This window comes from Schistocerca serialis, chromosome 4, assembly GCF_023864345.2.
Source record: "Schistocerca serialis cubense isolate TAMUIC-IGC-003099 chromosome 4, iqSchSeri2.2, whole genome shotgun sequence".
Classification (NCBI taxonomy): Eukaryota; Metazoa; Arthropoda; class Insecta; order Orthoptera; family Acrididae; genus Schistocerca; species Schistocerca serialis.
The window spans coordinates 766,281,249-766,294,314 of record NC_064641.1 but is presented as its reverse complement, the minus strand read 5'-3'; the positions used below and the strand labels follow the sequence as shown (position 1 = coordinate 766,294,314).

General features: G+C 42.7%; 1 protein-coding gene across 1 annotated transcript in view; it reads left to right on the top strand.

Moving 5' to 3' along the window:
* The window catches only part of LOC126473316 (uncharacterized), a 144,652-nt gene extending 132,790 nt beyond the window's left edge, over positions 1-11,862 (top strand). The window contains exon 5 of the mRNA XM_050100299.1: positions 8,198-11,862. Within this exon, the coding sequence (XP_049956256.1) occupies positions 8,198-8,557 (360 nt within the window). The 3' untranslated portion in view covers positions 8,558-11,862. The remainder of the gene's footprint in view (positions 1-8,197) is intronic.
* Positions 11,863-13,066: the final 1,204 nt, after the last annotated feature.

Genomic DNA, 13,066 nt, shown 5'->3' with positions numbered 1-13,066 from the left:
CACAGGAGAGCCCGTAAAGCCTGGTGCCAAGAACACAGTACATGGTCATTGGAACAGTGGTTCCAGGTCATGTTCACGGACGAGTCCAGGTGTAGTCTGAACAGTGATTCTCGCCAGGGTTTCATCTGACGTGAACCAGGAGCCAGATACCAACCCCTTAACGTCCTTGAAAGGGACCTGTATGGAGGTCGTGGTTTGGGATTATGGTTGGTGCACGTACACCCCTGCATGTCTTTGACAGAGGAACTGTAACAGGTCAGGTGTATCGGGACGTCATTTTGCACCAGCATGCCCGCCTTTTCAGGGGTGCAGTGGGTCCCACCTTCTTCCTGATGGATGATAGCGCACGGCCCCACCGAGCTGACATCGTGGAGGAGTACCTTGAAACAGAAAATATCAGACGAATGCAGTGCCCTCCCTGTTCTCCAGACCTAAACCCCATCGAGCACGTGTGGCATGCTCTCGGTCGACGTATCGCTGCACGTCTTCAAACCCCTACGACACTTCAGGTGCTCCGATAGGCACTGGTGCATGAATGGGAGGCTATACCCCTGAAGCTGCTCGACCACCTGCTCCAGAGTATGCCAACCCGTTGTGCGGCCTGTGTACGTGTGCATGGTGATCATATCCCATATTGATGTCCTGGTACATGTGCAGGAAACAGTGGCGTTTTGTAGCATATGTGATTCGGGACGGTTTTCTCAACTTGTCAGCAATACCGTGGGCTTATAGATCTGTGTCGTGTGTGTTCCCTATGTGCCTATGCTATTAGCGCTAGTTTTGCGTAGTGCCACGTTGTGTGGTACCACATTCTGCAATTATCCTTAATTTATGAGCATGAGTGTATATTAAAAGATTAAATATTGTAACAATAAACTCGGAAGACACTGTTTTAGTTAATACTCAAGCTTCACTGTCATTTACCGAGATGGCAATGCTATTGTTCTACAGATTTTTATTTGTGTTTTTCTTATTTTATTTTTGAGTGATTTCGCGTCATGCCACCAGTGTGTTGAATCCTGTGTGTCTGATTACGAAGGCGTGCCGGTAAGTAACCCCTTCAAAGTTTTTATGTGAAAACTCTTACAGGTTTTTAAATGAAACAAACGTTACTAAAATTCTACATCTTTATTCTTGACATCTGTATATTTGCAGATCTCTGGCGCTAGAGGGCTCCGAATTGTAATCTGTGACATGGCGGTGTGGAACGTAACGATGTCGGTGTGTGAGAAAAAGTATGTTGAAACCTTAGTTTCGGATTCGAAAAGATCGTCCACACATGGAGCATCCTCTCCTCCAGCACACCATACACAAGTGCTGCGACATCCGTAACAATCCGACTCCCTGAGTTCACTGTCAACCATGATCCTCCATACAGTCCTGGCGTGGCTCCGTCCGATTTTAATCTATTTCCAAAACTTAAAGAACACATTCGAGGACTTCAATTTGATCGTGATGCAGCGGTACAAGCAGAGGCGAGGTTATGCCTCCGTCAGCAAACATTCTACAGCGACGGTATCAACGAACTCGTCTCATGTTGGGAGGATGATCATTTTGAGAAATAAATATCTAGACATCAAGACAAAAGATGTGGAATGTTAATAACGTTTGTTTTATCAAAAAATTGGGAATTTTTCACATTAAAAATCGCAGGCATTACTTTACAGCACGGTCTCGTAATTACAGTCTGACTGCTGTCAAAAATGAATAATTGCATCTTCTGTCCTGCTTTGCCAGAGGCTTATATATGAAGATTTTACTTATTGTTGACTCTGTCTTTTGAAATACCACGATCTTCGTTTTGTGGACTAAAATACCCAGACATTTTTTGCTGACCTGAACAGTTGGTAGACCATCTTCTTTATCCTGCAGTTTAGCAAGATCGCCCGCAAGTACTAAAAACTTGAGAAACGTATCTAGATAACTTTTATACCTCTAGTAGCCAACATTTTGCATCTGCATACATGTTAATCTATATACAGGGTGGTCCACTGATAGTGACGGGGCCAAATATCTCACGAAATAAGCATCAAACGAAAAAACTACAAAGAACGAATATCGTCTAGCTTGAAGGGGGAAACCAGATGGCTGGTGCGGCATTGTGGGAGGAAGGATAATTGGCCCCCATTTTATCGATGGCATTCTAAATGGTGCATTGTATGCTGATTTCCTACGTAATGTTCTACCGATGTTACTACAAGATGTTTCACTGCATGACAGAATGGCGATGTACTTCCAACACGATGAATGTATGGCACATAGCTCGCGTGCGGTTGAAGCGGTATTGAGTAGCATATTCCATGACAGGTGGGTTGGTCGTCGAAGCACCATACGATGGCCCGCACGTTCACCGGATCTGACGTCCCCGGATTTCTTTCTGTGGGGAAAGTCAAAGGATATTTGCTGTCGTGATCCACCGACAACGCCGGACAACATGCGTCAGCGCATTGTCGATGCATGTGCGAACATTACGGAAGGCGAACTACTCGCTGTTGAGAGGAATGTCGTTAAACGTATTGCCAAATGCACTGAAGTTGACGGACATCATTTTGAGCATTTGTTGCATTAATGTGGTATTTACAGGTAATCACGCTGTAACAGCATGCGTTCTCAGAAATGATAAGTTCACAAAGGTACATGTATCCCATTGGAACAACCGAAATAAAATGTTCAAACGAACCTACGTTCTGTATTTTAATTTAAAAAACCTAGCTGTTACCAACTGTTCGTCTAAAATTGTTAGCCATATGTTTGTGACTATTACAGCGGCATCTATCACAAAGCGAAAAAAAGTGGTCCAACTAAAACATTCATATTTCTTTGCGTACTACACGAATATGTGATAAAAAATGGGGGTTCCTATTTAAAAAACGGTGTTGATATCCGTTTAACCTATGGCAGCGCCATCTAGCGGGCCAACCATAGCGCCTTCTGGCTCCTCCCTTCAAGCTAGACAAGTTTCGTTCTTTGTAGTTTTTCCGTTTGATACTTATTTCGTGAGATATTTGGCCCGGTCACGATCAATGGATCACACTGTATATATTAAATAATGTCGTGGGCAGTACTGGAACCTTATCACCGCACATGCTATGGGTGTCTTACAGTTTCTCCTTGATCATGGTATCAAACGCTGTAATTAAATCACTATAAGTAAGCTGTTTCCAAATTTAATTCTTACATTTTTTATTAATTTGTTTTATGGTAAACACGTCTTCCATATAGGATCGTATTTTTGGTGTCCTTATTGTCCCTCGATTATTTAGGCTTGCTAAGGAACCCTGGCCTCTGTCGTCCGCTATGCAAAATCTCGTCACCTTCATAGTTTTGACGGTCTAAAAAATGGTTCAAATGGCTCTGAGCACTATGGGACTTAACATCTATGGTCATCAGTCCCCTAGAACTTAGAACTACTTAAACCTAACTAACCTAAGGACATCACACAACACCAAGTCATCACGAGGCAGAGAAAATCCCTGACCCCGCCGGGAATCGAACCCGGGCGCGGGAAGCGAGAACGCTACCGCACGACCACGAGCTGCTTTTGACGGTCTCTTATATTGTACAAATATGCAATCCTGATTTCTGTACCCGGACGAGAATGCGTTCTTACGAGGCATCGATGGCATGTTGTGCGCACGGAGGGTCACAGTCGAGCGACACAACAACGACCGATTTGGTTCAAATGGCTCTAAGCACTATGGGACTTAACTACTGAGGTCATCAGTCCCCTAGAACTCAGAACTACTTAAACCTAACCAACCTAAGGACATCACACACATCCATGCCCGAGGTAGGATTCGAACCTGCGACCGTAGCGGTCACGCGGTTCCAGACTGAAGCGCCTAGAACCGCACGGCCCAGCGACCGATTTCCGTGGAACAAATGTACACGGCTGTAGGCCTTTATCGTTGAGGTCAGACTGCTGCTGAATTTTGGAACTCATTTTATGGTCTGGTATAATGACGTCCCCGGAGGCCAAGATCTCAGTAAAAATCAACATGGTTGCCGCAAACGATGAAATCCTGCTCGTTTCGTTTCTTCACGAAATTATCAGTACAACAGATGCCGGAGCCCGGATTGATGTCGTATTCCTTGACTTTTGGAAGGCGTTTGATACAGTGCCGCACTGTCGCCTAATGAGTAAGATACTTGCGTACAGAATATCAGACCTGCTTTGTGAGTAGAGCGATGAATTCTTTGGAAATAAACCACACTGTGTCACTCTTAAAAGAGAGAAATTTTCAGGCCAGCTGATTTGTCTTATCAGGAAACGGGGAAGTGATCTTCACGGATGTGATATGCGAGTTTGGGGTAGCAATCATATGAACAAAAGGGTTCTTCGTTGCGGCGAGACCTTTTCATGAATTTTAACTAGTGACTTTCTCATCCGAAATTCAATATTTTTTCACTCCCACCCACATAGAAAGAAATGATCATCGTAATAAAATAAGAGAGAGTTCGTATGGAAAGATAGAGGTGTTTGTTTCTCTCATATGCTATTCGTGAGGGGAACGGTAGATAAATGTTTGAAAGTGATTATATGAACCCTTTGCCAGATGCGTAAGTGTGAGTTGCAGAGTAATCATGTAGATGTAGATGTGTAGATAAAGTAGCTTCAGGCATACTCCAAGAGACTGTTACAGGAGCAATACTGTTTACAAGATCAATAAATAAACTACTGGATAACGTCGGAAGTTGACACCATTTCAGTATATTCACTTCTGGCTTTTATTCTTGAGTACAGCACTGCTGATATTGACACATAATTACACACTGCAGCCAAGATCGGTAATATCACAGAATTATACAAAAACTTGAAAAGAAGACGTATATATGTTTATATACTGAGTCTGGAAACCAATTACAATATGTTATTAGGAGATACGGTAGTATGAGCCTAAAAATTGAAAGACTTGAACATGTATGTGAATATTAGCCAGTTTTCTGTTTAAATTTTACACGGTAAAAAATATCTCTCTACAACAGCTTGTACAGGTATGAAGTTGCGCATTCTTATTCAGGTAATTTTAATAGAAATGTAATCTCCATTAAGTTACGCTGATTTGATTTTTATTAGAAATTTACCAACTTTTTTGCGAGAAAACAATGAAATTAAACAGTTTTTAACTATTGTACACTGAGGTGACAAAAGTCGTGGGACACCTCCTAATATCGTGTTGGACCTCCTTTTGCCTGGAGTAGTGCAACAACTAGATGTGGCAGGGACTCAACAAGTCCTTGGAAGTTCCCTGCAGAAATATTGAGCCACCATTGCGAAAGTGATGCTGGGGCAGGATTTTGTGCACGAACATACCTCTCGATTATGTCCCATCGATGGAATTCATGTCGGACGATCTGAGTGGCCAAATCATTCTCTCGAACTGTCCTGAATGTTCTTCAAACTAATCGCGAACAGTTCTGGCATGGTGGCATGGCACATTCTCATTCATAAAAATTCCGTCGTTGTTTAGGAACATGAAGTCCATGAGTGCCAGCAAATGATCTCCAAGTAGCCGAACATAATCATTTCCGGTCAATGATCGGTTCAGTTGGACCAGAGGAGCCACTCAATTCCATTTCACATGGAAACACGATCAGCTTGCACAATGCCTTGTTGACAACCTGGGTCCATGGATTCGTGGGCCACACTCGAACCCTGCCATCAGCTATTACCAACTAAATTAGGAACGCATTTGACGAGGCCGCTGTTTTCCAGTCGTCTAAGGTCCAACCGAGAAGGTCACGAACCAGGAGAGGCACTGCAGGCGGTATTAGCAAAGGCACTCGCGTCGGTCGTCTACAGCCAGAGGCCATTAACGCCAAATTTCGTCGCATTGTCCTAACGGATACGTTCGCCGTACGCCCCACATTAATTTCTGCAGTCATTTCATGCAGTGTTGCTTGCCTGTTGGCACCGATAACTCTACACAAACGCCACAGCTCTCGGTCATTAAGCTAAAGTCATCGGTCTCTGTGTTGTCCGTGGTAAGACCTAATGCCTGAAGTGTGGTATTCCCGGCACACTCTTGACACTGTAGATATCAGAGTATTGATGGATCTCGGGATATTGAATTCCCTAACGATTTCCGAAATGGAATATCCCATGCGTTTTGCTCCAACTATCATTCCGCGTTCAGAGTCTGTTAATGCCCGTCGTACGGACATAATCACGTCGGAAGCCTTTTCACATGAATCACCTGAGTATAAATCACAGCTCCGCCAGTGCAATGTCCGTATATAATGCGTATACGCGATACTACAGCATCTGTACACAGGGATATTACTATTCCGTGACTTCCGTCGCCTCGAAGTATCTCATGTATAACAAATAGTTTAATAGTTTTCAGCATATATAAAGCCAAAATATGAAGTGTTGAAAATTGTAAAATGACAATGTCGTAGTAAAATGGCAATTTTAGAATAATACAATTTTTTAAATTACGAGGTATTAAACAAATGCAGACAGAAACGGTAATAGTTGTGATTCTGATAGCCTCTAAATTTATTGAAAATGTCTATTTTTAAGCAATCTAATCTTTGTCTTCCTGTACAGCTTTTATCTTATACCGCTCCCTGTAATACCTTGGAAGTTATTCCTTGATGTGTTAGAGCACAGCTGCGGACTACTGTTTGTCACAGTAGTCTGCAGCTGTGGTCTAATTCATGTGTGACTAGTGATGGGTTAATGAACATGTACATTTACAGATTATATTATTTTACACTGTTTGTATACGTGTGCTCGCACTATGTAACAACGACACGAATGTATTTAGCAGGATTGCCAACGACACACAAATGTGTCAGCTTACATTACGTTTACATGGCTTAAAGCCGCAATATCAGCACTTGATAATGGCCTAAGGCCGAAATTGCAATAGTGTAATAAAAACGTATGACAGTCACTGGCGTAAAGATGATGTCTTTCGTTGAATGGTTCGTACGCTGACACTTCTTGATGAGCCAGCATTGAAATCTGCAGCAATTTGCGGAATCGTTGTACTTCTGTCACGTTGAGCGATTCTCTTCAGTCGTCGTTGGCCCCGTTCTTACAGCGATGTCGGAGATTTGATGTTTTACCGGATTCCTGATATTCAAGGTACACTCGTGAAATAGTCGTCCAGGAAAATCCCCACTTCATCGCTACCTCGGAGATGCTGTGTCCCATCCCTCTTGCGCCGACTTTAACACCACGTTAATACTCACTTAAATCGTGATAACCTGCCATTGTAGCAACAGTGACCTATCTAATAACTGCGCCAGGGACTTGTTGTGTCATTTAGGCGTTGCCGACCACAGCGCCGTATTCTGCCTGTTCACATACCTCTGTATTTGAATACGCATGTCTGTACCAGTTTCTTTGGCGCTTCAGTTTAGTTCATGAGATACGAGGAAAAGAGATGGACAGAGGCAGGAGAAGGAGGAGATGGAGAGAGAAATGTGAGAGAGGAGGGGATGGACAAGAAGAGAAGGAAGAGGAGGTGTTCATGGAAATAGGAGGAAATGGACAGAGAGTGGGGAGAAGGAGATAGGCAGGGAGAGGGGGGGAGCAGCAGCAGACAGGCAGAGGAGCAAAGGAGATTGACAGAGAGAGTGGGAAGTAGAAGATGAACAGAGAGAGGGGGAGGGGGAGGGAGAGGAGGGAGTAGCAGGTGGATAGAGAGAGGAACAAAGACAGAAGAGATGGACCAACAGAATTGAAATACACACATACCAGGGAAAGGCTGGGTACTTAGCTGGTGTCTAAATCTTTCTTTCTTTCTCGGGCCTTTGTCCCGCTCCAACGCGGGCTCGGTTTTGTTTTATTACGGATTTGTCAGTGTTAACTGCAGAGGGTGGCCAGATGCCCTTCCTGACGCCACCCCGAACCCCTCTGGGACGGAAGTAGTGTACCCCAGCTGTCTGCGGCTAGTGTAAGTCATGAAATAGTGCGAACGTTTTCAAATGTCTGTGAGTCGTGTGTCTGAGACGGAACTTGGGGACCATCCCAGTATTCACCTAGTAGGATGTGGAAAACCGCCTAAAAACCACATCCAGGCTGGCCGGCATACCGGCCGTCGTCGTTAGTCCGCTGGGTGGATTCGATCCGGAGCCAGCGCGCCTACCCGAGTCCCGGAAGCAGCGCATTAGCGCTCTCGGCTACCCTGGTGGGTAGCTGGCGTCTAAATAAAGATGGCGAATTTTTCTTTGTGTTGTGCAGGTATGGACAGGGACGCACGGCGTACTGACGCTGAACGACACGGAGGGCCGTCAGAAGGAGCTGTACCTGGCGGAGGGCGAGCGCATGGCGGTGCCGCTGTTCTTCTGGAAGCTGGTGCACGACCCGAAGTCGGGCACGGCGATCGCCTTCGTGGGTGTCAACAACCCGTTCGCCGCGGGCACGACGGCAGAAGCGCAACTGTGTCCCGACGTTTGCGGCGACGCGGGGTGGGCGAGGCGCAAGTGGAACCGACCCAACAAGGGGCGCGTCACGTGCTGCTCTGCCCAGGAGCTGGCCGCCGCGGTGCCGGGGGCGCCACAGATCCACGCTTCTGGGCTGCTGGCTGGGCCGCGCGCCTGACCTAGCCACAGTACTGGCACCTACCATCACCTATAGGCGAGACTGATGTCCTCTGATAGCATTTTGGGCGAATTATTTCCATCAATAACGTCCCGCGTACCACTATCCTATTATGGCCTCACTGTACAGCCGACACGCAGTGTGAATAATGTATTACTAGAGCTGCATTTTCACCAGTATGAAACAGTTTCACCATCTATTGCCGTCAGTAGTCTAAACCGAGTCTGACGTACTTCACAGTCGATTCAAGATACCCTTATCTAACGTCAGTGTCCACATCCACCCCAATATCAAAGTACTCCATCGCTCGTGTGGTTGGTCCCATGATGACATGTTAGCCGGCCAAAGAGCTTCAGTTCTACAAATCATCTATACGTTTTGAATTAGTAAAGCTTGTGAGTACTTTCCATCAAACCAATGTGCAATCATCCACCACTCACCACTACTTGGCTGCTCTGAGTGTTGTGTGCAAGACTCAGCGTCCAACATGCCGTGTGATCTAAATATTGCTGACACCTACTTCATGCAACACTACCATCAGCTCTACACCGACGTCTTCTAATGATCCCACGAAGGAACTAATTCTGGCAACAATATAATGTGACATCTGTACAATATGAAACTGTTTCACAAGCTGCTTCCCTCGGAACCGCTAGTATCTCTACGTCAAGTCTAATCCCCTTAATGGTCTCTTGGAGGAACTGCTCCACCGATAACATCTGCCATACCACCACCCTGATGTGGACTTCTTGCACAACCAGTGCTTATCGCGAATGACACCAGAGCCTGTCATTGTTATGCACACTAATGTGAATTCTTCCAGATCTATTGAACTTAGATCTACTCTGACATTTAGGCTTAATTTTTGATTAAGTGTAAACCACCACGTGACACCTCCTTAAGTATCATCCTGTAATAACCTACTGAAATACAGTGTCACATCCATGAAAACAAGAAATTACTACAGTATGTATTATATACAACACATATAACAATCTTTGGGCTCAAAAAGAAATGTAGTACTGGTCTCTCAGTGCAACACTGAAATTTACAGACATGCCGCATGACTGGAGTATGCAGATCTACATACATATATTTTCATTTATATGAATTATACCAGTGACGAAGAAAAACACTGTGATATGCATTTTGGTCTGCCTCTCGTTAAAATGGTTTCATTTGTTACTATATTCATCGCTACCATTACCAGTTTTTAAAATACTGTGACTGTGTAGTGACATCCACACTAATTATTTGCAACAGTCCACTACTGTAGTGAACATCAGATCATCTTCGGGTTGAACTTGATAAGCATTATTAATGTCTACAAGGAGCCTCTTATATCTACAGCATCTACTTCAAAGGGGAAAACTATTTCAGTGAATGTGCAGCGAATAAAAAAGTACACCACCATGAAGTTACATCAGTTTTTTTCTTCGCTGTCTCACTCAACTACCTGTTGGCCACGCCAAGGACAAAACTCTCAGCATTAGCCACTCAAGAGTTCTATCCATTACTACATGGTCAGAACCAGAAAGTTCTGCCCATCCATGTCCACCCTTATACACAATGTCTCACTATTGCTGAATACAGGGCTACTGTGATCTCTTAGATTGCATTGTGAATCTTCACAATATACTTCTGCTTCATCATCTACTAAGACACAAAAATATTTCAAATGCTGTATTACCATACTCATGTTCACGTCAATACGAAATTGCTCCAGATTGGGATAATCTCAGTTAATCGGAAGATCTGAGCTACGGCCTAGACGCCAGATCGGCGGCACTGAGATTTAAGCACTTCTTCATAACTGGAGCTTCCAGTAATACAATCCTATCAATACAGTAATGTGAGAAACATTTTAGCTGACACTAAACTCAACACTGTCATGCTATCTTATTTGTAGTTGATATTGTCTACCTTCAACTTGTAAAGCTACTGTACAATCACGAATACTGAAAAGTGAAATACGATTTCCGCCCTGGGAAATAATTTTAAAGCCCGCTATGCAGAATGCCCTTGACATCTCTAAAACTCTCACAGTGTGTTTTGGCTTCTGTGCCAATGATCAGAATGAGTTTAACATCCATCCAATAGAGCTCCCACAGCTCTTGGATACTACTTTTGGCCATACCATCTAGTATACAGCAGAATGTTTCATCACAATGGTAGCTGAATATGAAACCCATTTTATCAACTACTGTTTACAACAGCACCACGACCGTTTCACAAAGAATATATTACCATGAATATATTCCTGCTGCAAATTTATTTTCAATATGCACTTCAAGATTAATGGGCTGAATCATCATGTCAGTTCACACTCACACTAGTGTGCAATAGTTACAGTGACAAATTGAACCACATTAGCTTTTCATGTTTCTAAGAAGCATTGTGGATCCAAGAATTCACTTGAAGTGTTAATGTTTAATTGAAAATCAAGACATTCCAACAATAAAAAGCAACTGGTGCGTAAAGTTCTACTCTATACAACATTAATGTGAAATGGTGCTGTCGACCCTAGCAGTTTCAGCTCAGACCTACATAAAAGTAGAAACAAAATTTATCCAACGAGTACTGAATTCGATATTGCTGTACAATAAGCGTCTCTCCAAATGCTCACTCTGAACTTTTGCCTGTATTCCAGGATCAGAACGTCAGTCTTACCTCTGTACCAGAACAAAACTGTTTCATCAGCAGCAAAGCTAATCTGAAGAATGATCTCTAACTGCATCTGACATGCTCAGTGACCACACCGCACTCAGTGCACAGTAATAGAGGATAGTAACACCACAGACGTACACTAAGCTGTTATTGGACTCTGATTTTTCGTTAGGACGCATCGTGAGTGTCCTAATTAGATGATTCGGAATTTTATGGCTTTTGTAGCATCAACGCACCCTACACCAGTATAAAATTGTCGAAACGTCTTTTACCTAATGCCTTCAGATTGATGTATCGATTTTATTGGACTACAGAATTGTCCCAAAATTAGTTCTATAAGTTCTGCTCTATTCAACATTAATGGAAAAGGTTAATAAATATTTCAGATCATAAATAATGAGTTCTTCGTTTGAATAGGTAGTTAACCTACACACTCATAAATTGCAAAGATCCTTGTGACTTTATTAAGGTTGGTAAGAACTATTGCAAAATAATGTACCACATCAATATACTTTATGTTTACAAACAAGCAAGAAATGATAACTTCTCTTTGTGAAACTGAAATATCAGTTATGTGAAACATAATAAATAATAAAAGTTTATAGGGCACAAGCTTCTCTATATCAATTATTCTACAATTTAATTGTTTGATTACATATATTTTCACATTCTCCAATAATATTCCTTCAAGTATGTATACTGTTGTTAATGTGGTCCGATCAGGATCAAGGTTCAGTTAGGACTTAGATACATCCAGTCTGTTAACATGAATATATCAGTAGTACAGGACAAAGAAGTCTCAACAAGTATCCACATATTGCGTTAATTGGCGTCTCAGATTGACAGCATTGATCACGTAAGTCATAGATCAGAGTGTGAGTCATTGTCTGACACTAATTTATCAAAAGGGTTCAACACCTAGTCCTATTTGAGAATGACTGTAAGAGCAAGAATAAAACACTTTTCATGAAGCTACAATGCTTTCACATTAAATAACTGTGGAGATGCATACCTTCTAGCCTTCAAAAGTCCACAGTTAAATGAGTTTTAAGTTGGATGTGTGGCGAAATTATTTCCATATAGAATTTGGTTCATTAGACATAGGGCATCCACAATCATAAAGTGGGCTGTCCAGTCAGATCGCTTTACCATTGTGTTTCTTTGATTTCCTATTCGGATTACCCCCTCAATTATGAAGGATACAGGTTCGTACAGAATGTGGATCATTGACTTAAAAACATATTCCAAAGTAAATTTGTGTTGCTGGTGAAAACTAGTTGAGACTCACACTGGGATTTGAACATACTCCTTCAGTGTTCTATATTTCTTCTTGAATAACTATACCAGAAAGTCACACTTGAATGTAGCAAATCATTTTGTATCCTTTCATGAACCAAAGCACAAGAAAGAGATTGTATGTTCCACTGACAAACATCCAGCTCATTTTAATGGTACACCCATTGTGTAATCAGACATACATATATGGGCATATTGAGGACAGACACTGACCCGTATCCAAGATGTGATCCAAATCCACGATTCCCTTTTTCTAATAATTAATTAACTTCATTTTGTCATCTACTGCTATTTTAAACATAGAGAAATGGCATTTTACCACCGTAAACGACATTCTGGTGAATATCCTCTGAATTTTTACAGATTTTTTTTCTTTTGCTCTTTTAAGAAACATATTTTTGAAGGTCTTCACTCACCAAATGAACTTCCTTTTAGGATACAACTTACGCTACAATTCTGAAATGGGGTGCGCTCACAACTACACAAAACACTGTTTTGACCATGACTGACACTTGAAACGTTATGAGGAATCTGCACAGGTGCCGT